The sequence below is a fragment of the Oncorhynchus kisutch genome, linkage group LG4, assembly GCF_002021735.2.
Source record: "Oncorhynchus kisutch isolate 150728-3 linkage group LG4, Okis_V2, whole genome shotgun sequence".
NCBI lineage: Eukaryota > Metazoa > Chordata > Actinopteri > Salmoniformes > Salmonidae > Oncorhynchus > Oncorhynchus kisutch.
This window is the reverse complement of record NC_034177.2, coordinates 65304730-65322914: the sequence shown is the minus strand read 5'-3', so window position 1 is coordinate 65322914 and position 18185 is coordinate 65304730. Positions and strand designations below refer to the sequence as shown.

General features: G+C 42.4%; 3 protein-coding genes across 5 annotated transcripts in view; 2 read left to right on the top strand and 1 right to left on the bottom strand.

Annotated features, from left to right (window-relative positions):
- Positions 1 to 12091, top strand: part of LOC109889848 (serine/threonine-protein phosphatase 2A 56 kDa regulatory subunit delta isoform) — a 44223-nt gene extending 32132 nt beyond the window's left edge. The window contains exons 4-17 of one of the 2 annotated variants that reach the window (XM_020481602.2): positions 228 to 427; positions 1799 to 1909; positions 2081 to 2173; positions 2777 to 2907; positions 3277 to 3336; positions 3428 to 3536; positions 3636 to 3689; positions 4688 to 4858; positions 5116 to 5243; positions 5561 to 5662; positions 5844 to 5916; positions 7082 to 7120; positions 7243 to 7359; positions 7813 to 12091. In XM_020481602.2, the coding sequence (XP_020337191.1) occupies positions 228 to 427; positions 1799 to 1909; positions 2081 to 2173; positions 2777 to 2907; positions 3277 to 3336; positions 3428 to 3536; positions 3636 to 3689; positions 4688 to 4858; positions 5116 to 5243; positions 5561 to 5662; positions 5844 to 5916; positions 7082 to 7120; positions 7243 to 7359; positions 7813 to 7950 (1526 nt within the window). In that variant the 3' untranslated portion in view covers positions 7951 to 12091. Of the gene's footprint in view, positions 1 to 227; positions 428 to 1798; positions 1910 to 2080; positions 2174 to 2776; positions 2908 to 3276; positions 3337 to 3427; positions 3537 to 3635; positions 3690 to 4687; positions 4859 to 5115; positions 5244 to 5560; positions 5663 to 5843; positions 5917 to 7081; positions 7121 to 7242; positions 7384 to 7812 lie in introns of both variants that reach the window. The other variant, XM_031823411.1, reaches the window with a different exon arrangement.
- A 1029-nt stretch (positions 12092 to 13120) lies between these two features.
- On the bottom strand, positions 13121 to 16429 carry mea1 (male-enhanced antigen 1). 2 transcript variants are annotated; one of them, XM_020481600.2, is made up of 4 exons: positions 16299 to 16429; positions 14794 to 15113; positions 14544 to 14652; positions 13121 to 14371 (listed from the first exon to the last, which is right to left on the bottom strand). In XM_020481600.2, exons 2-4 carry the CDS (start codon positions 15079 to 15081, stop codon positions 14208 to 14210), a joined length of 561 nt encoding a protein of 186 aa, XP_020337189.1. In that variant the 5' UTR covers positions 15082 to 15113; positions 16299 to 16429; the 3' UTR covers positions 13121 to 14207. The 2 variants fall into 2 exon arrangements, with proteins under 2 accessions (XP_020337189.1, XP_020337190.1); XM_020481601.2 differs by having other exon boundaries at positions 14794 to 15109; positions 16299 to 16418.
- A 177-nt stretch (positions 16430 to 16606) lies between these two features.
- Positions 16607 to 18185, top strand: dnph1 (2'-deoxynucleoside 5'-phosphate N-hydrolase 1). The gene is made up of 4 exons (XM_020481599.2): positions 16607 to 16947; positions 17156 to 17227; positions 17518 to 17628; positions 17818 to 18185. The coding sequence occupies exons 1-4, from the start codon at positions 16812 to 16814 to the stop codon at positions 17934 to 17936; spliced, it is 438 nt and encodes a 145-aa protein (XP_020337188.1). The 5' UTR covers positions 16607 to 16811; the 3' UTR covers positions 17937 to 18185.

Genomic DNA, 18185 nt, shown 5'->3' with positions numbered 1-18185 from the left:
TTAACCTATAGGAGGGTATCTCTCCAGGAACAGGGTTGGAGTTAAAACCTATAGGAAGGTATCTCTCCAGGAACAGGGTTGGAGTTAAAACCTATAGGAAGGTATCTCTCCATGAACAGGGTTGGAGTTAAAACCTATAGGAAGGTATCTCTCCAGGAACAGGGTTGGAGAGCCCTAATCTGGACATACAGCATATCATTGATCTTCCCATCCTTTCTCCTCCTCAGATGCGCCCCTTATTGACCGGGAGGAGCTGTTTGTGCAGAAGCTGCGGCAGTGCTGCGTGCTCTTTGACTTTGTCACGGACCCTCTGAGCGACCTGAAGTACAAGGAGGTGAAGCGTGCTGGCCTGAATGAGATGGTGGAGTACATCACGCACAACCGCGATGTGGTCACCGAGTCCATCTACCCAGAGGGTGTGATCATGGTAAAAAGAGATCCATGCACCTACTGTACATAAACCCTGACAAAGTGTGGAAGGTTTTGGGCCTGTATTTAATCACCATGTTCAGGGGAAGGTTGTTGGTGTTAACATGCTGTCAATGCCCCCCTGTCACCTCAGTATGCCACATCCTGACTCTGTGTTCAATAATGACTTCAGCTTAGCCTGGCTCAGGATTCCACCCAGCACAGTAGGGTGAGAGAATCAGCATCAAACCCTTGAGGAGCACCCAAAGGTCGTTATTTATGTCAGTGATAAGTCAGATCGAGCCAAATCCCCCTGGAAGCTTCTCTTTTCCGTCTCTTTTCCCCCCTGGGCTATTATCTGCCTCTCTCTTCCCCCCTATATCTTACTTCCTGGGGTATTCTCCCTCTCTCCTCCCCCCTGGGGAATTCTGTCCCTCCTCCCCCTGTTGTACTCTCCCTCTCTTCTCTCCTCTGAGGTACTCCCTCCCTCTCTCCTCCCCCCGGGATATTATTTCACCCTCTTCTTTCTCTCTCTCCTCCCCCCCGGGTCATTCTCTCCCCCTCCGCTTGTGACAAATTTGAGCATCGTGCTCAACGAGTAATAAGCGTGCACTGGGAAATGTTGAGCAATTATCCATCACAAATTATAGCCCATACATTTGCTCTTCCGTTGAGCATCTCTGAATTGTTGGCCATGCACCACAACACTGGCCTCATGTGGATCTCCCCCTCTGTATATTGTTCCCCTTCTTCCTCTCTTCCTCCTACATCCTCCCTTTCTCTCTCCCTTGCCCCTCCTTTCTCTCTCCCCATCCCACTGTATATCTTTCCCTTCCCTGCTGTCCATTACTGTCCCTCTTTCAAAACTACCACCTCCTGTTCCCTTTCTGCTGTCGTCTCTCCCTCTCCCAGTGTTCTGTAATGAGGCTGAGGTTGGGCGATGGAGCTGTGGAGCCAGGCAGGCTATTTCCAGCCTCTCTCTCTCTCTCCTCAGTGCCGAAGGGGCTCTGTGCTGCGGCAGCCTCAGGCCGAGACAAGAAGCAGGTGCTGGGGAAGCGTTGCGTTGCGTCAGCTGTAGGGATGCAGGCAGAGGGATGCTGCTCAACTGCAGCTCTCCCAGTGGTAGTGTTAGCAGGGCTAACCTAAACAGCCTTTAAACAAGAGTTACCAGGGTTACCGTATAAACTGACCTTACTAGGGCCTTTCTCATTGGTAGGCAGAGGAGGCCAGGGCACACTGTGCTCTGATCTTATGAAAGTCGTTCCTTTTGTGTGGTATCAGATTATCAGATGGGCTGTGCTGTGTTTTCCTAACATTTACAATCGGATGGCAGCTTTAGAGTTGTTGATTGTTGCCATGTTGATTAACATCTCTCCTCTGCCCTGTTCAGTTTTCAATCAACTTGTTCAGGACCCTACCACCATCCTCCAACCCCACAGGGGCTGAGTTTGACCCAGAGGAGGACGAGCCCACACTGGAGGCTGCCTGGCCACACCTACAGGTAACGTGTGTGTGTGTGCACATGTGAGTGTAAGCGTGAATATTTTCTTACATTTGAAATTTAGACTATAATTTTTTAGACTTTTTAAATACTTTTTTCCCCCCCTTCAGTATTTTCAGCCTCAAATCACACCAACCTTTTATCTCAATGTCTTCTTTTTCTTCCCTCTAGCTGGTGTATGAATTCTTCTTACGATTCCTGGAGTCCCCTGATTTCCAGCCTAATGTCGCTAAAAAATACATTGACCAAAAGTTTGTACTGTCTGTAAGTATCCCTCTCCTCCAACAAAACACAAACTTCACTCCCTGTAACTGCTGAGCTGTTAAAATATTGAATTGGCAGTATGTGTAATATCCTGGCGCCCAGGCATTTGGGAATTATGCTGTGTGTGTGTGTTCACTCATACCTTGGCCAGCTTCCGTCTCCCACCCACACAGTAGAGAGACATGAGAGCTGAGAGGGAATTAGCAGGGATCACTCTGCTCCATCTGACCACATGATGCTTCCCATCCACCGCTGCTGGAAATGAATGTTAAGGACTTGAGTCAGCCTACTCACTTTCTGAGTGCTGGCCTGGGCTCCAAACACACATGGCCTTGCATTATGTTATGGCAAAACCCAGCCTCTATCAAATCTCATGGCAGTGTAATTTTGTTTTCACCGCACCACTTAATACTATGTGCTACATGTTCAGGAACATTTTTGTGTATCAGTGAATAGACTATTTGTCTGACGAATAGTGTATTTTCTACCTTTGCCTGATTGAAAAATGTTTTGCCTCTACAATTGCAAGTGTCCCATGTGTATCTATTTTATTGAGTAGTGCTAGCGCATACGCCTGATCATGTCCCTCCTCCACCCCCATAGCTCCTGGAGCTGTTCGACAGTGAAGACCCCAGGGAGCGGGACTTCCTGAAGACTATCCTCCACAGGATCTACGGCAAGTTCCTGGGCCTCCGGGCCTACATCCGCAGACAGATCAACAACATATTCTACAGGTGAGATATGGCTTTTACACCAGTTATGTCTGTCCATAGAAATAGAATTACAGGCACACCCAATGTGGCTGCCGGTCCACCTAACACAGGATGCTGACTTGATTGGGGAGATGCCCGTTCTAGTTATTCTGTTTCTATGCGTCTGTCTTGCAAGCAGCTACATCTCTCGCCATTGAAATCTATTCACAGAGTGTGATTGAGTGAGTCTGTCTGTTCTTGGGAGGATCGATATGTAAACACAACAAAGAAAAAACTACAAGGTTGTAAAATGTTGAGGTTGTGTTTGATGTATGTAAGAAGATGTGTCAGTATATCTGTTATCTGTGTAATGTAATCGATAGTTGACCTTGGTCTGGTCTCATATTGCAGGTTTATATATGAAACGGAGCATCACAATGGAATCGCAGAGCTCTTAGAAATCTTAGGAAGGTGAGTGCACACTGCACAGTGTACTATCCCCTCAACACATGCTCTTTTACCATTCATCTCAAACAAATCTTCCCTTGTCCCTTATCCCCAGCATAATCAACGGCTTTGCCCTGCCATTGAAAGAGGAGCACAAAATGTTCCTGATCCGAGGGCTGCTGCCGCTTCACAAAGTGAAGTCACTCAGCGTCTACCACCCCCAGGTATCGCAGTGCTCTGAAAGCCCCCCCCCCCCACACATTTAAGTTCCTGCTGATATGCTCTTACTTATACGACTTGTCTCTCTCTTTATCTCTCCACAGCTGGCATATTGCGTTGTGCAGTTCTTGGAAAAGGACAGCAGTCTAACTGAACCGGTGAGTTTAATACTCATCACACAGTGAAAGGGCCCTCTAGAGAAAGTTGCCGCCCCTATTTTGACGTAATTCCTGTCCTAGAAAATGCTCGGATTTGGTTCCACCTCAGAAGAATGACGTAGGCTCCTAATATATACATATTCACGAATTGGGGGTGGGAACATCGTGATGATTTCAACGTGGAGTGGAGAAACAACAATATATAGGCCACTGACAGTCACTGAAGCTAGCTAGAATGCTAACCGTATCTAGCTAGCTATCTTGTTAACATTAGCTAGCTAGTTAAGGTTATCTGTTTTACTACACATATTCAAAAAATGATCCAGCTGGCTAGGCTATGGTTGGCTCTGGAGCTGAATTTGTCATAAGCATTAGAAATGGTTAGAAAGAATAAGATGAAGCTCTGGCAATATGGATATCTATTGAATGGTTTGGGCTAGAGATGTATTTTTCTACGTTGGACACGGTGAAAACCTTTGTTGGGCTGTTGATACGTCAAAGCCAAGTCAGCCCGTGCTCTTGGTTGTCACAGGTGAAGTGAAATGATAGGCTACAATGACTTTGCTCATGATGCACGCCGCAAATGATATCAACACCCTGAGTGCATCGGACACGAAACACTAAAACACCAATACAAATGTAACGACAGCACAACAAAACAGATAAACAAGTTCCTTGAATAATTTTTCACGGGTGCCTTTTTCATTATAGGATAGACACTTGTGGTTTCTAGCTGCACCAATCAAAGCAGTGGAGCGTGTAGTGAAGCAAAACTTTAGTGGTCAAAACCATTCATCTTGGTGCGATGGGGGAGTGGGGTTGCAAAATGCATCATATCACGCAATTATACCATTTATTAATGGTTAGATATGATTTTTTTTCATCCAAACTAGCTAAAATATATGGATTATGAAAATGTTCAGTGGAGGTGCAAAAACATAGATTTTTTGCTGTTGTGGGCGTTGAATGTTAATTTGTGTTAATGATTTGACCCTGAGGTGATCATGGGCCTGCTGAAGTTCTGGCCTAAGACCCACAGCCCCAAAGAGGTGATGTTCCTCAACGAGCTGGAGGAGATCCTGGACGTCATCGAGCCCTCTGAGTTCGTCAAGATCATGGAGCCGCTGTTCAGACAGCTGGCCAAGTGTGTGTCCAGTCCACACTTCCAGGTACACTACGCCTGCCTCAAGCTCACTCACACTGCTGTGTTTACTCATTCTGCGTCACTGCCCCAAACATAACAGAATATAAAATTGCCTTCAGGAAGGAAAAATAACTTGTCATGTCAATTGAAAGTAATTGGTATTAGAATCGAGTGCGATATTCTGTCATGAACAGGAACTTTACAATACCCACAATAGAAGAAGACCACTTAGATGACAAGGGATGTATTGTCTCTGATTGCCTCCTGTGTTGTGCTCTCAAGGTGGCAGAGAGGGCGCTGTACTACTGGAACAACGAGTACATTATGAGCCTGATCAGCGACAACGCAGCCAAGATCCTCCCCATCATGTTCCCTGCTCTCTACAAGAACTCCAAGAGCCACTGGAACAAGTACGACCCCTGCAGCCAAGTCAATTGAAAGATCAATGCTCCTGCTGAACTTGCGTGCATCCAAAACAAGCCTGGCTATTAGGACCCTGGGTTCACATTTGAGAGAAGAAACCTATGAATAGTTGTAATGGAAGAAAATACCATTTGCAATAGTGCAGAAATATTTTTCTCCCCCTGAAAATAGGACGCTGGATCCTTTTGAATATAATCCATCAAAACATTTGATGCACAGCACTCGCTGAAATATGCATTTCAATGATTCATTGTATGTTAACTTGCACATATTGCATTGTGTTACATGTCCTTCCTCTCTTCAGGACAATCCATGGGCTGATCTACAACGCCCTGAAGCTCTTCATGGAGATGAACCAGAAGCTGTTTGATGACTGCACCCAGCAGTACAAGGCTGAGAAACAGAAGTGAGTCCACTGGGCATGCTCAAAAAGGACATCTGCATAGTCTTCTAGTAAATCAGCACCTTCCTTTATTCCCATCTGGAGTTATTGATCCTCTACCTCAAAGCACAGTAAAATGCCAAGCCAGCTGATTTCCTGGTTGGCTCCAACTCTGTAGTTTTTATTGTTGCTGATGTGTTTTCAGAGAGAAGTGCAAGCTGAAGGAGCGTGAGGAGGTCTGGCACAAGATAGAGGAGCTGGCCAAGCATAACCCACAGGTGATCCCTATGGCAGGAGGTCAAAAACACCACTACCCTATCCCATTGCATTGTGGAACATTCGCATCACGTTGTTCTAGGGAGTAGGCTCAGGAAATGAGACACTGCAATATATTTCCATATACACATTTGTAGATGGACACTGCATAATTGGATTTGCCCCCAAAAAGTGTACTGTATATAGTATCAAATGAATGGTCCCTAGCAACACGCATCCTGTCTGTTGTTCTGATCCTGCAAATACAGGTAACTGACAAAATAAAGGAAACACTTGAGTAAATGAGGGATACAATGTATATTGAAAGTAGGTGCTTCCACACAAGTGTTGTTCCTGAGTTAATTAAGCAATTAGCATCCCATAATGCTTAGGGTCATGTATTTTGGAAAGAAGTAGAGAAGTGTGCTCAACCAACGTAAGTCGAGGTGCAACCAAAAAATGTAATCATCATTGCAAAGGAAAAGGCGTAACACTCGCTCACCATAAAAACATTTCTTATTTAAAGCAAGGTTAAATAATCACACTAAGGGAATGGACAAGTTCATATAGAGCCTTCAAACTCAGAACAGAAACAATCTTAAAATAAATTGCTCTCACATGGTGTTCCAGGGGGCGCGTTACTTGGCTCATCGCGCTCTAAGCGACTCCTTGTGGTGGGCCGGGCACCTGCAGGCTGACTTCCGATCATCAGTTGAACAGTGTTTCCTCCGAAACATTGGTGCATCTGGCTTCCGTGTTAAGCGGGCGGGTGTTAAGAAGCGCGGTTTGGCGGGTCATGTTTCAGAGGACGCATGACTTGACCTTTGCCTCCCGAGCCCGTTGGAGAGTTACAGCGATGAGACAACATCGAAATTGGGGAGAAAAAGGGAGTAAAAAGGGGGAGAAACTCCTCAGTCCTCAGCAATTATGTTGCTATGGTTGCGTGTGAAATTGTCTGCACATTAAGAGGTGTAGGCAGGGATCTTTGGGTTTTAAACAGGGTCATGCTTTAATTAATTAGACTTTGTAAAGTCCTTTTGTTCCAGACACATCTAATTATCACCGTTGATCATCTCTCATGACTGATTCCCAGCTCCAAGCGCTCAGGCACAAATAGCTGAAGTTTTAATTAAGAGGAATTGTGCTTCAGTGAATGTAGCCATGGTGTAACTTATACTTTCTCTGCAGGTTGCCAACCTCCGACCTGGTCTCCACCCACAAGAAGAGGTCTGCCTCTTTTCTTACTGAATTCAATGGGCTGTCTGATGTTGCTCTTGGTACATTCGTGGGTGTATTTCACAGGCCGTATCCAGACCAGATACAACTAATTTGTGTCTGTAATCTTCCAGTACATGATGTACAATGAGAGTCCGGGAGGGGTGCCCTTGTACTCCATGGAGACGGAGACGCCAACTGCTGAGGACATTCAGCTGCTGAAGAAGACTGTCGAGACAGAGGCCACACAGGTACAACTACCAGCACACTCACAGGTACACTGTTCTGTCTAGCCTACATACGCCCACCTGCAGGCTGTTTTTCCAGCCTAATCACTTACTAACACACCTACTAATCAATGAATCGTCAAGGCCTTCATTTGTTGAATCACAGGTATGTACTCACACCACCCGTACCACATACTGTACGCCCACCTGCAGGATGTCGTTCAGGATAGTATTAATACACCTACCAACTAATCAATGGATTAAGAAAAAACAGCGCTGTTCTGTTGATTTTTCACATGTTTATTTCTTCTTCTTCATTTCTTATTTTCATCTTTCTATGTTTTTTAAGTTTTTAAATGAATTTCTCAACCGACTCATGGCAGTTTATGAATTCACCAGATCATGTCTGTCCATTCGAGACATTTCATTACTGTATTGGATATGGTCGTGAACACTTTGTTCTATAAACTTCCATAGGGGATGAAGGACATCAAGAAAGACAAGGTGATGATCCGGAGGAAGTCGGAGCTGCCGCAGGACGTGTACACTATAAAAGCCCTGGAGCAGCACAAGAGAGCGGAGGAGTACCTGACGGCCAACGAGGAGGCCCTCTGACCAGGGAGCAGTGGCACCCCCTGCACCTACCCCCATGTCGCATCCAACCAGTCACCTGCTTTACGCCCCCTCTTCTCCTCCGCTTCTCCTCCCCCTCCACTCCTTCATCTCTGCCGGAGATCCCCATCTGCAGAAAACCAGGGCCATCACAGAGATGGACAAGAACACACATATGCGCACATATAGGAACATACAGACCTACAATAGTTCCAGCTTGCACAGAAATGCATACATACTTGACTACAGTGGGCCGATCATTAGGTTGCACAAGGACAACAATAACACAACAGTAGTATGAAGTGTAAGCATCCGTGAAGCATGTTTCTTTGTTTCCTTTTTGGAACCCAGCATTACCTATAGAGGGCAGTAGATTGTGATTGATTCTCTTGCTAGCTTGCCTGGAGTGAGAGGGTGTGGGTAATCTGAATGGTTTGGTGGATAATGAGGCCATGCTTTAGTCTAGCTGGAAGTCTAGTGAAAGTAGTGGTTCTGCTCTGTAAAAACCCCTAGCTGTCAGGTCATGCCCAGGCAACATAGTAAATGTTGAGGAAGCAAAGTCTGTGACACAAAGCTTACAATACAATTTAGTAGTGCTGAGCTATTAACCAAAATGTTGACCGATATCGGTTCTATTATTTGAATTCCATTTCTTTATTTTTTTCTGTAAGCTCAGTGTGTAGTTTTTCTAGAGAAATCAGATCAAGCCCAGACTGTACGATATGGTAGGGAGTTGTAGTTGCCAACAGGCCAGTATTCTACATAGTTTAGCGTGGAAAATGTGGTAATTACCTACAATGACCATAATTCACTGAAAATACATGATCTAAGTAATTGATAGTTGGTATTCAGCAGTCATAAAAGTATGCCTTATTTACTTTGAAGAACTATTAAAATATTAATTTTGTCAGACAGCATAGCTCTATAGGGATGAGATTATGACTTAGAATGAAATAATAAAGTAATCAAATAAAGCAAATGTAATATACACAACTGAAATATTTTATTAAAGTAATGTGAATAAATTATGGTTAATAAGTGATAAGCAGCACTGGGCAGTCATTGCCATCATGGGACTTTTATTAATGATTTTTATTCTGTGTTACAGCATTCAACAAACTAGTTCTGAGGATTAGTGCTTTTTGAATTTCGGTTTCGATTATTTTTATAAATATTAAATTAATTATGAAATAATTACATTGCAATGATTTTAGAGCTTTTTGATGGAAATTCCAAACATTAAATTGCCAAAACATTGAAAATATTCCAGTGTCTCCACATCAAAAAAAATTGGACATTTCTATGAAATAATAAAATATTTCAGTTTGTATTTGATTACTTTATTATTTTTCATTCCTTAGAGTCATCATCTCATCTCTGCTCAGGCAGTAGCAGCCAGCCAGCCAGGCCATCTAGTGTTATCTATGTGCTCCCCATACTGTACTCTCTTCAGTCATCTTATTTAGCTAGCCTGCCTAAAGTATGCTTCAGAGCTGACTGGCAAAATATTTTTTTTTACTAGTTCTTCAAAGTAGCTAAGGCATACTTGCACGAACTGTCTCTGTCCCTCTCATTGTTTTGTTCTGTACATTCCTCTCTCTTAAAAGTGTATCTGTAAAAGTGTATCCGTCCAGAGATCTGTATATAATGACGAGATGTTCATGTCGCCACCCTAACAATGTCATTGTCCCAAAGGCGGGAAAGCAGACGACAAGCGTTGGTTCAAAATATTGGGCAGATTTTGGCGACAGTGAAACCTTTCATTCCGCCTCTTCCTCTCTGATCCGTCTCTGTCCGAGCTGGAAAAAACAGGTGCGATGGATTGTGGTTATTGTAGTTAATTACCACGTTTCTGCAATGAACTAGGTTGAACATTTGCTTAAGGAAAACTACAACTCCCTTCATCCCAGCGTCCCACATAGTTCTTGACTTGAGTTCTCTCGTGAATGATTTGATTTCCCACTAGAGAAACGGTGCGTTGGGCTCACAAAGAACTGTAATTGAACTGATGCCGGTCAATTAGTTGATTAATAACCGGAGAGAATTTTTTTTATTGTTGGTTAATCGCTCAGCACAACAACCCACATAATGTATAGAGCATTTAAACCGTGATTATTTTTTCATAACCAAACCAACCTCAAAAAGCACTAATCGTTCAGCACTACAACTTAAACAAGGCAATTAAATAAAATGAGAGAGCACTAGTATCAAGATGGCTGACTTTATCTTAATTTAATTATTTACTCTATGTCAGTCTCTTCCATGAGACTGTTTTGCTCACGTTTTAGTACTGTAATTGTATCTTCGTCACCTCTTTGCAGAGTAAAATCATGGCCTTACACCGTCTGTTGAATTGCATTTTCCCTGTTGATTAGTCATATGCTAATAACATGATTGTAATCCTGATGATTGGTTTATTTCAGAATCCATGAAAAAACAATAACTTAGTTCAGACCTAGCTGCTCACATGAATTGTGTAGGTTTGTGTTTTTGTTTTGATCTGTTTTTGACAGCGTTTTGTAGTTCACAAAACTGGCTTTTGAAAAGCACTTAAAGATAAAAAAAATTAAAAAACGTGATATATTAGCAATTGTCCGTACAAGAGAATGAGTTGACAAATGTCTCAACTTGTAATAGAACTGTAAAATGTTTCTTGTATTTTTTATAATTAGAGGTGTAGCTCAAAAACGAATCATGTCACTGTGTCAAAAAGAAACCTCCGAAAATAATTCCGTTAGGTAGAATGTCAGGTTAATATTGTCCTCAAGAGGTTGGTCTTTAGGAAAAGCAACCATTAACTGGTGCAGAATTAGTCCATCCTTTTCTACGTTTTCTCAAAGATCTGCTCTGTCTACAGACTCTTGACTGCCATGATTGTTATCCCAACTCATCCATTCCTTCCGTCAAATTCATGTTAATATGTTTATTAATGTTTCTGGCCCAATGGTTAATGTCGCCTCAGCCTCTAATTATTCCTCTCTAGCCTCTCTTCTTGCCTTTCTTTTTTTTATTTGTTTTTTTGTGGATTTATACTGAACAAAAATATAAACGGAACGTGTAACATTTTCAAAGATTTTACTGAATTACAGTTCATATAAGGAAATCAGTCAATTGAAATAAATTCATTAGGCCCACTAATCTATGGATTTCACATGACTGGGAATACTGAGAATCTATTAGTCACAGATACCTTTAACAAATGTAGGGGCGTGGATCAGAAAGGTGATGGCAGCGGTTGAATGGCACGACAATGAGCCTCACGATCTATTCACAGTATCTCTGTGCATTCAAATTGCCACCGATAAAATGCAATTGTGATCATTGTCCGTAGCTTATGCCTGCCCATACCTTAACCCCACCGCTACCATTGGGCACTCTGTTCACAACGTTGACATCAGCAAACCGCTCACCCACACGTTGCCATACACGTGGTCTGCGGTTGTGAGGCCGGTTGGATGTACTGCCAAATTCTCTAAAATGACTTTGGAGGCAGCTTATGGTAGATAAATGAACATGGAATTCTCTGGCAACAGCTCTGGTGAACATTCCTGCTGTCAGCATGCCAATTGCACGCTCCCTCAACTTAAGACATCTGTGACAGTATGTGACAAAACTGCACATTTTAGTGGCCTTTTATTGTCCCCAGCACAAGGTGAACCTGTGTAATAGTCTTGCTGTTTAATCAGCTTCTTGATATGCCACACCTTTCAGGTGGATGGATTATCTTGGCAAAGGAGAATGCTCACTAACAGAGATGTAAACAAATTTGTGCACAAAATTTGAGAGAAATAAGCTTTTTGTTAGTATGAAACATTTCTGGGAACTTTTATTTCAGCTCATGAAACATGACTAACACTTTACATGTTGCATTTATATTTTTCTTCAGTGTATGTTTCTTGAAAATGCTCCTCTGTTGAGTCAGCCTCATTGTAGAAAGGTAAGGGTTGTTTCAGTTCAAGTGTAGGGAATCTCTACGAAATATCCTATTTAGTTTTCTCTTCCTCCAAACCGGCTTGATTCAATAGGTCTCTGTCGTAGATTGTGTTCTATTGTTTCTTTTAAGCACTCAAGCAAAGTGCACTTTGTATTGTGCACTTCCATACACAATTCATCCTCCTTAAAGGACTATCTACAGATGAAAAAAGATACTTGCCTCACTAATTAGGCACAATAATTATGTTGGAAAAAGGAAAGCCTGCGGTTACCGTTCCAAATATTTCTGTTACGGTATATTGTAATGTATATTGCTTAGGGTTGCAACCCCTTGTCCTGTAGGTTTATCCCAATTACCCCCCCTCTTGTTTTTTACCACTTGCTGTACGATGTCATAATTTCTTTGTAAGGGTCTTTTCTATTGTTTGAGCTTCCTGTCAATCACTCCAACAGTGGGGAACAACTCCCTCTATGGCTGCTGGGCAAAGTGACTCGTCATCTCACCCAGGCAATCTCTTGAACTGCATTGTTGGTTAAGGGCTTGTTAGTAAGCATTTCACAGTGAAGTCTACACCTGTTGTATTCCGCGCATGTGACAAATAAAATGTGATTTCCTTAGTGAAAAGTTGGCTGCCAATGTTTCCTCCCCGACAGTAATAATGTTAGAGCAGTCTTAATCCAAGCTATCTGGAGCTGTTTATTATATAATCTCAATTTCCTTACATTGAAACCCATTTATCCTTACACTTAAATAAATGTATCTTGTACTGTGCTCAGTTTTCAAAGTAGCGATAACCTCTACACTCACCCTGCTGGAACAAATCTCATCAGCTCAGATAGCAGACAAGATTTGGCAAATTCAAAGAACCATTCTCTAAATTGTATTTTTCTGGTGAGGTTTGAAAAAGTTAGCTGTGCATGAGACGTTTCTATATAATTTAAAATATTAGTTCATAATAATAGAATGAATGTAACTGTTCTCTTACCTGACTCAACAAGGCACATACATTCCTACTGACCATGCTTCCAAAAGGTACCTGTTGAGACATTCCAGACTCGCTAAGAGGTAGCATTGTTACTGTACACTAAATGCCATTGCTGGGTGTCAAGCGATGACATGGAACTGTGCTTAGTTTGTCCAGCAGCCACACGAACTGAATATTACATTTTGAAGCAAAGGGTCTTGCTCCACTCCCTTCTCCACTCTGTCCAGTTCTGACACTAATCTTAAATTGCCTTCCAGGTCATATGTACATAGGTTGTACTTTAATTAGTTAGAGCATTACATAGTATGAAAATCATTTTGTACAGATGTTCATGTATGTACAGAACAAAAGAAAAAGGCAAAAAATAAAGTGGACATGTTTGACATCCATCGAGTTTGGAAATATGTTGCCCTCACACACAAAACAAGTCAATATCCATCATCCTGGGGACCCAAAGGGGTGCACATGTGTTTTTACCCTAACACTACACACCCAATTCCATTCATCAGAAACATATGAGTGGAATCAGGTCTCTAAAAAATGTGCACCCCTTTGGGTCCCCAGGAAATTAACGTTACGAGACAGGGGACATTTTTATTGTTCATTTCCTATGGATGCCCATATATATATATATTATGCTCAAACAAAGACAATGATTAAACAGTATTGCAATATGGTAATCACCACCCAAAAATAACAAAGGCGATCTGGTGTTGGAAAGGTGGTTTGACTGTACACTGGAACGTTTCAAAAAGCTTAGGGTGGGGGAACTCCTAGTTCACGTAGAGTAGTGTTTCTGTTCTCAAGGCCAATTGGCTTTACCTGTCATAACCATTGAGCCTCATTATACTTTAAACTTCTGTACACTGATTCAAGTTCTTCCTTCCAGAAGCAGTAAGAGTTTGCATGATCTGAGAGACAAATAAACTATACTCATTCAATTGGCCTCATTCACATTAAACTTGACAAATACCAAGTAAATGTTTACATTTTAGTCATTCAGCAGATGCTCTTATCAAGAGTGACTTACAGGAGCAATTCGTTTTAAGTGCCTTGCTCAAAGGGCACAGGGACTTTTCACCTAGTCGGCTTGGGGTTTAAACCAGAAACCTTTCAGTTACTAGCTACCTGCCGCCCTTAGAAGTAGTGAGTACCCAGAGGCTCCTATCAAACACATTTAGGAGAGATATCTTAATCTAATAGGAATTGGAACTTGAGATTTGAGACACCTAGAACTCATGACTCGCTCAGAGGAGCTCAGCTCAGACTCCCCTGAGGTAAATGTGATGGTGAAATGCATGGCACAGTTAGACAGACTGTGGGAAGGAGGCCCATTCAGTCTTATTTGCGCTCTAGCATCAGGCCTCCAGAGCTTTGGCGAGTCTGGAGTGTCTGTTGGACCATGTTCTTCCATTGGTCGTCAGAGATCTCCTGAGCCCAGGTTGGGATAGCCAGAGAGGGCAGGGCCACTGCTGCCATGGTCCTCTTCACCAGCTCCACGTGGTCTTTAGGAGTGGACATAAGTACAAAGCATTAAATTGAGAGTGAGCATTACATGGCAACTTAATGAGCAATACCATAAAGGAGTAGTAATAGCCATGGTCAGTTCTACGGCTGTATGAGCATCCCCTGTATGTTTGGGTACTGTGGATGAACTAAGCAAGACTGGATCCTCACCTTCATCCATGGGGATGGAGGCTGCGCTGCTCAGGGCAGAGGCTCCTTCAGGCTCCTCCTCCTCATCACTGTCTAGGGGAGGGGGCTGGGGAAGATGTAAGCCCATTGACTGTGGAAGAATCAATTAAGTTTCATCAATGTCTCAACAAGCAATGACAATTGACATTTTACTGACTTTTGTCCAAATGATAAATACATGACACTGATTGAAATACTGCATAGATCATATTCAGAACATTGGGTAAGATACCTCTATTCTCTCCTGGACTTCATGCAGTTGCTCTGCTACTGGGGGCATATCCTCAGGCTGGTCTCCAGGTGCAGCATTTAGTCCATCAGGGTCCTGGTTTAGTGGCTGGTAATAGTAACCTCCATCATCCTCCTCCTCCTCCTCATCTCCCACACCGCCCTCCTCCATGTCCTCTCCACTCCACTCCCCGCCCACTCCACCATCCGACGGCCGCTCCTGGCCCAGCTCCTCCTCAGAGTTTGGTAAGATTCTCTCAGGACCCATCTCGAATGCTATCTCCACTTCCATTCACGGACGCCGGACTCAGGCACAAGCCCTGGCTGGGGGAGAGTGCGTGAGTGAGGGGTAGAAATGGCATATCAACACAGCAGTTATATACAGTACTTGCTGTCTACCTGTGGCTTATCATTTTGCAATGGATGTTTATTATGGAACTAGGGACATTTGGCTTGTATTAAAGTTTGTAACACACAAGTCCTTGACTGTTCTCTCTGCTACTGCATGGTGGTACTGACGCACCAATTCTGGAACCAACAGTACCCTGTGCAGCTTCTATCCACAAGCCATAGTTAACCAAACAGCTACTCGGACTATCTGCATTGACCTTTTTACGCGTTACATACGCTGCTACTGTTTTATCTATACTGTTGTCTAGTCACTTTATTCTTAGATATTATGTACATATCTTGCTCTATTACCTCATAACCCTGCACTTCTCTACCTTCTTGCCCTTTGTGCTGTTGTCTGTACCCAATAATGTTTGTACCATGTTTTGTGCTGCTACCATGTGTTGCTACCATGCTATGTTTTCATGTGTTGCTGCAATGATATGTTGTCTTCTTAGGTCTCTTTTTATGTAGTGTTGTCCCTCTTGTCGTGATGTGTTTTGTCCTATATTTTGTATTTTATTTTTAATCCCAACGCCCGCCCCTGCAGGAGGCATGTTGGTAGGCCGTCATTGTAAATAATTATTTATTCTTAATTAACTTGCTTGCCTAGTTTAAAAAAATCGACTCGACACTGGTACCCCGTGTACATAGCCAAGTTACCGTAACTCATTGTGTATTTATTATTATTTTCGTTATTTTATATTATTTATGTATTTGCTTTCTCTAACCGTAAGCACTTCACGGTTAGTAAACACCTGCTGTTTACGAAGAAAGTGACGAATAAAATGACTTTCTAACGAGGTAACGTTAGCTAGCTAACTACATTGACACGAAGCGAATAATGCACGAACATGGAGACAGATATATAGTTTAGAGTAGCCGACCTCCACCTACCTACCTGCTGTTATCTAATAGCTAAATAAACTGATGTAGATAGCCTGCAAGCTAACAACGTCAGCTAGCTAACGTTAGCAATTTAGCTAAACGACTAGCTAGCAAAGGATATCGATTCAGACTGCCCAATGAGGGACACACCCCATGCAAGAGGTGAGAGTATTATAAACCTTTTGAACATATATATCGGTGTGTGTAACAATAACATCTAATTTCACTAACCTTGACAGTTATATTTTCCTCAATGTTTTTGGGCCACCAAGTCACTGTCGACGTTCCTGTAAATCAACGAAACGGAAATCGAGGCGGATTTGACGTCATCGCGTTCGCGTTTTGGCGCCAGCATGTGTGCCACGAGATGGCGCCAAAAGGCGAAAGGACACGATGCACGGGCTAGCTAATCACACACTGTGGGGTCATCACTAGTTACCATAGCCACAAAGTTATAAACCCCTCCCATTTCCGCGAAGAATCTTCTTAAAATGTCATTTTAAAACTAACCCTAACCGTTACTTAAACCTTAACCGCATTGCTAACCTTGTGTCCTAACCTTAAATTAAGATAAAAAAGCAACAAAAAAAAAAATCATACATTTTTACGATATAAACCATTTGACTTTGTGGCTGTGCTATCTAGTGGACACTGGATTTTTTTTTTTAGGCATCATTTTCACTCGACTCAATCAAAAACGTTTTCAGACACCTACCTATAAGTTAGCAAGCTAAAAGGAAAGCTATGCAAATTTACTTCTGTGGCAGTATTCGTGGAGGAAGACAGGATGTGGTTATTTATCAGAAAATTGTGCAGAAACTACAGCAATATGGAGAAGTTCTGACGGAGCACGTGAGTCACTGTGATCTGTCAGAGAAAGGTGAGCCACGTTCTTTACCACAGACGGTGTCTTCCCTGTAAATAATTTGTAGATTTGGATACCAGCATGAGCTCAACTTGCTTGTCGTTTGCTGGACTGTTACGTTTTATGAAACGAATTTTTTTTTCTTCATTGTGACTAGAATTTGTACTGTGGTGGTCATGAACTCGTCAACATTTACTTGAACCTTGCATCTTGACTGTCCTAGGTGAGGATGCTGTGCAGGACGGCGATACATTTATCCATGACCGAGATCTGGAATGGCTTATGATGTCTGATGGTAAGAACGAGTCAGGACGAGTTTGCCTTAGGATGAAAATATTTAAATATCTGTTGTCTTGTTTATAATATGTGCATCTACTCTGTCACTATTCATTGAAAGCGATTTATTTCAGAATAGCAAAGGTGTATAATGCTACTCCTACAGTATTTAAATATTAGCTCTTGTTCTTGCTAAAAAAGTTACCCATTGCTGAAAGTGACTAATCTATACCCATGTTGCAAGACAAGTTAGTAGTGTTTGCTACTACACAATGTTTCCATCTAAACATTGCTCTTTTCTAATGTCAGTGATAATAGCTGAAGTGACACAGCCCTCTCTTGGAGTTGGGTATGAGCTGGGAAGGGCACTGGACATGCACAAGAAAATCCTCTGTCTTTTCCGGCCCTCCTCTGGAAAATGTAAGATTACAGTTTGACTTTGAGAGAAATTATCATAATACAATAACACATGAATTCAATAATACATATCACAGCAAGCTTTAAACAATCCCACATTTGAGACCGTCACAACTTGATGTTGATTTGATCATATTCCAGTCTTTTATACCTACTGAGCTTGTATGATATGGCTTCTCTACCCATGTCCAGCACTGTCTGCCATGATCAGAGGGGCGGTTGACGGGTCAATGTTCCAGGTGCGAGACTACAAAGAGGAGGAGGTGGAGGGCATCCTGGAAGAATACTTCAACGGACTCGTCAAAGTCTGAGATGGTCTAACTGCACATCTATGGTGCCTTCAAGAGTATAAGAAGAGATATGGTTAGGATTCCTTAAGTTTCTCAATTAAGGATCTATGTTTGTCAAAAATGGTTATGAATCCATTTTTTTGGAGAGATTTTATAGATATGACATGTTTTGAATACATTTTCTACATACACCGTAAGCAAATGTCTTGTCTTTTTACTGATTGCATATCAGTTTGTTGAATGCTTATAAAGCTATATCATAAGGTCACA

Coding starts and splice junctions, on each gene's coding strand:
- dnph1 (XM_020481599.2), top strand. CDS start 16,812: ATGCAAATTTACTTCTGTGGCAGTATTCGTGGAGGAAGACAGGATGTG. Junction 16,948..17,155: donor CTGTGATCTGTCAGAGAAAG/GTGAGCCACGTT, acceptor TGACTGTCCTAG/GTGAGGATGCTGTGCAGGAC. Junction 17,629..17,817: donor CCGGCCCTCCTCTGGAAAAT/GTAAGATTACAG, acceptor ACCCATGTCCAG/CACTGTCTGCCATGATCAGA.
- mea1 (XM_020481600.2), bottom strand. CDS start 15,081: ATGGAAGTGGAGATAGCATTCGAGATGGGTCCTGAGAGAATCTTACCA. Junction 14,653..14,793: donor AAGTCCAGGAGAGAATAGAG/GTATCTTACCCA, acceptor ATTCTTCCACAG/TCAATGGGCTTACATCTTCC. Junction 14,372..14,543: donor CTCCATCCCCATGGATGAAG/GTGAGGATCCAG, acceptor CCACTCCTAAAG/ACCACGTGGAGCTGGTGAAG.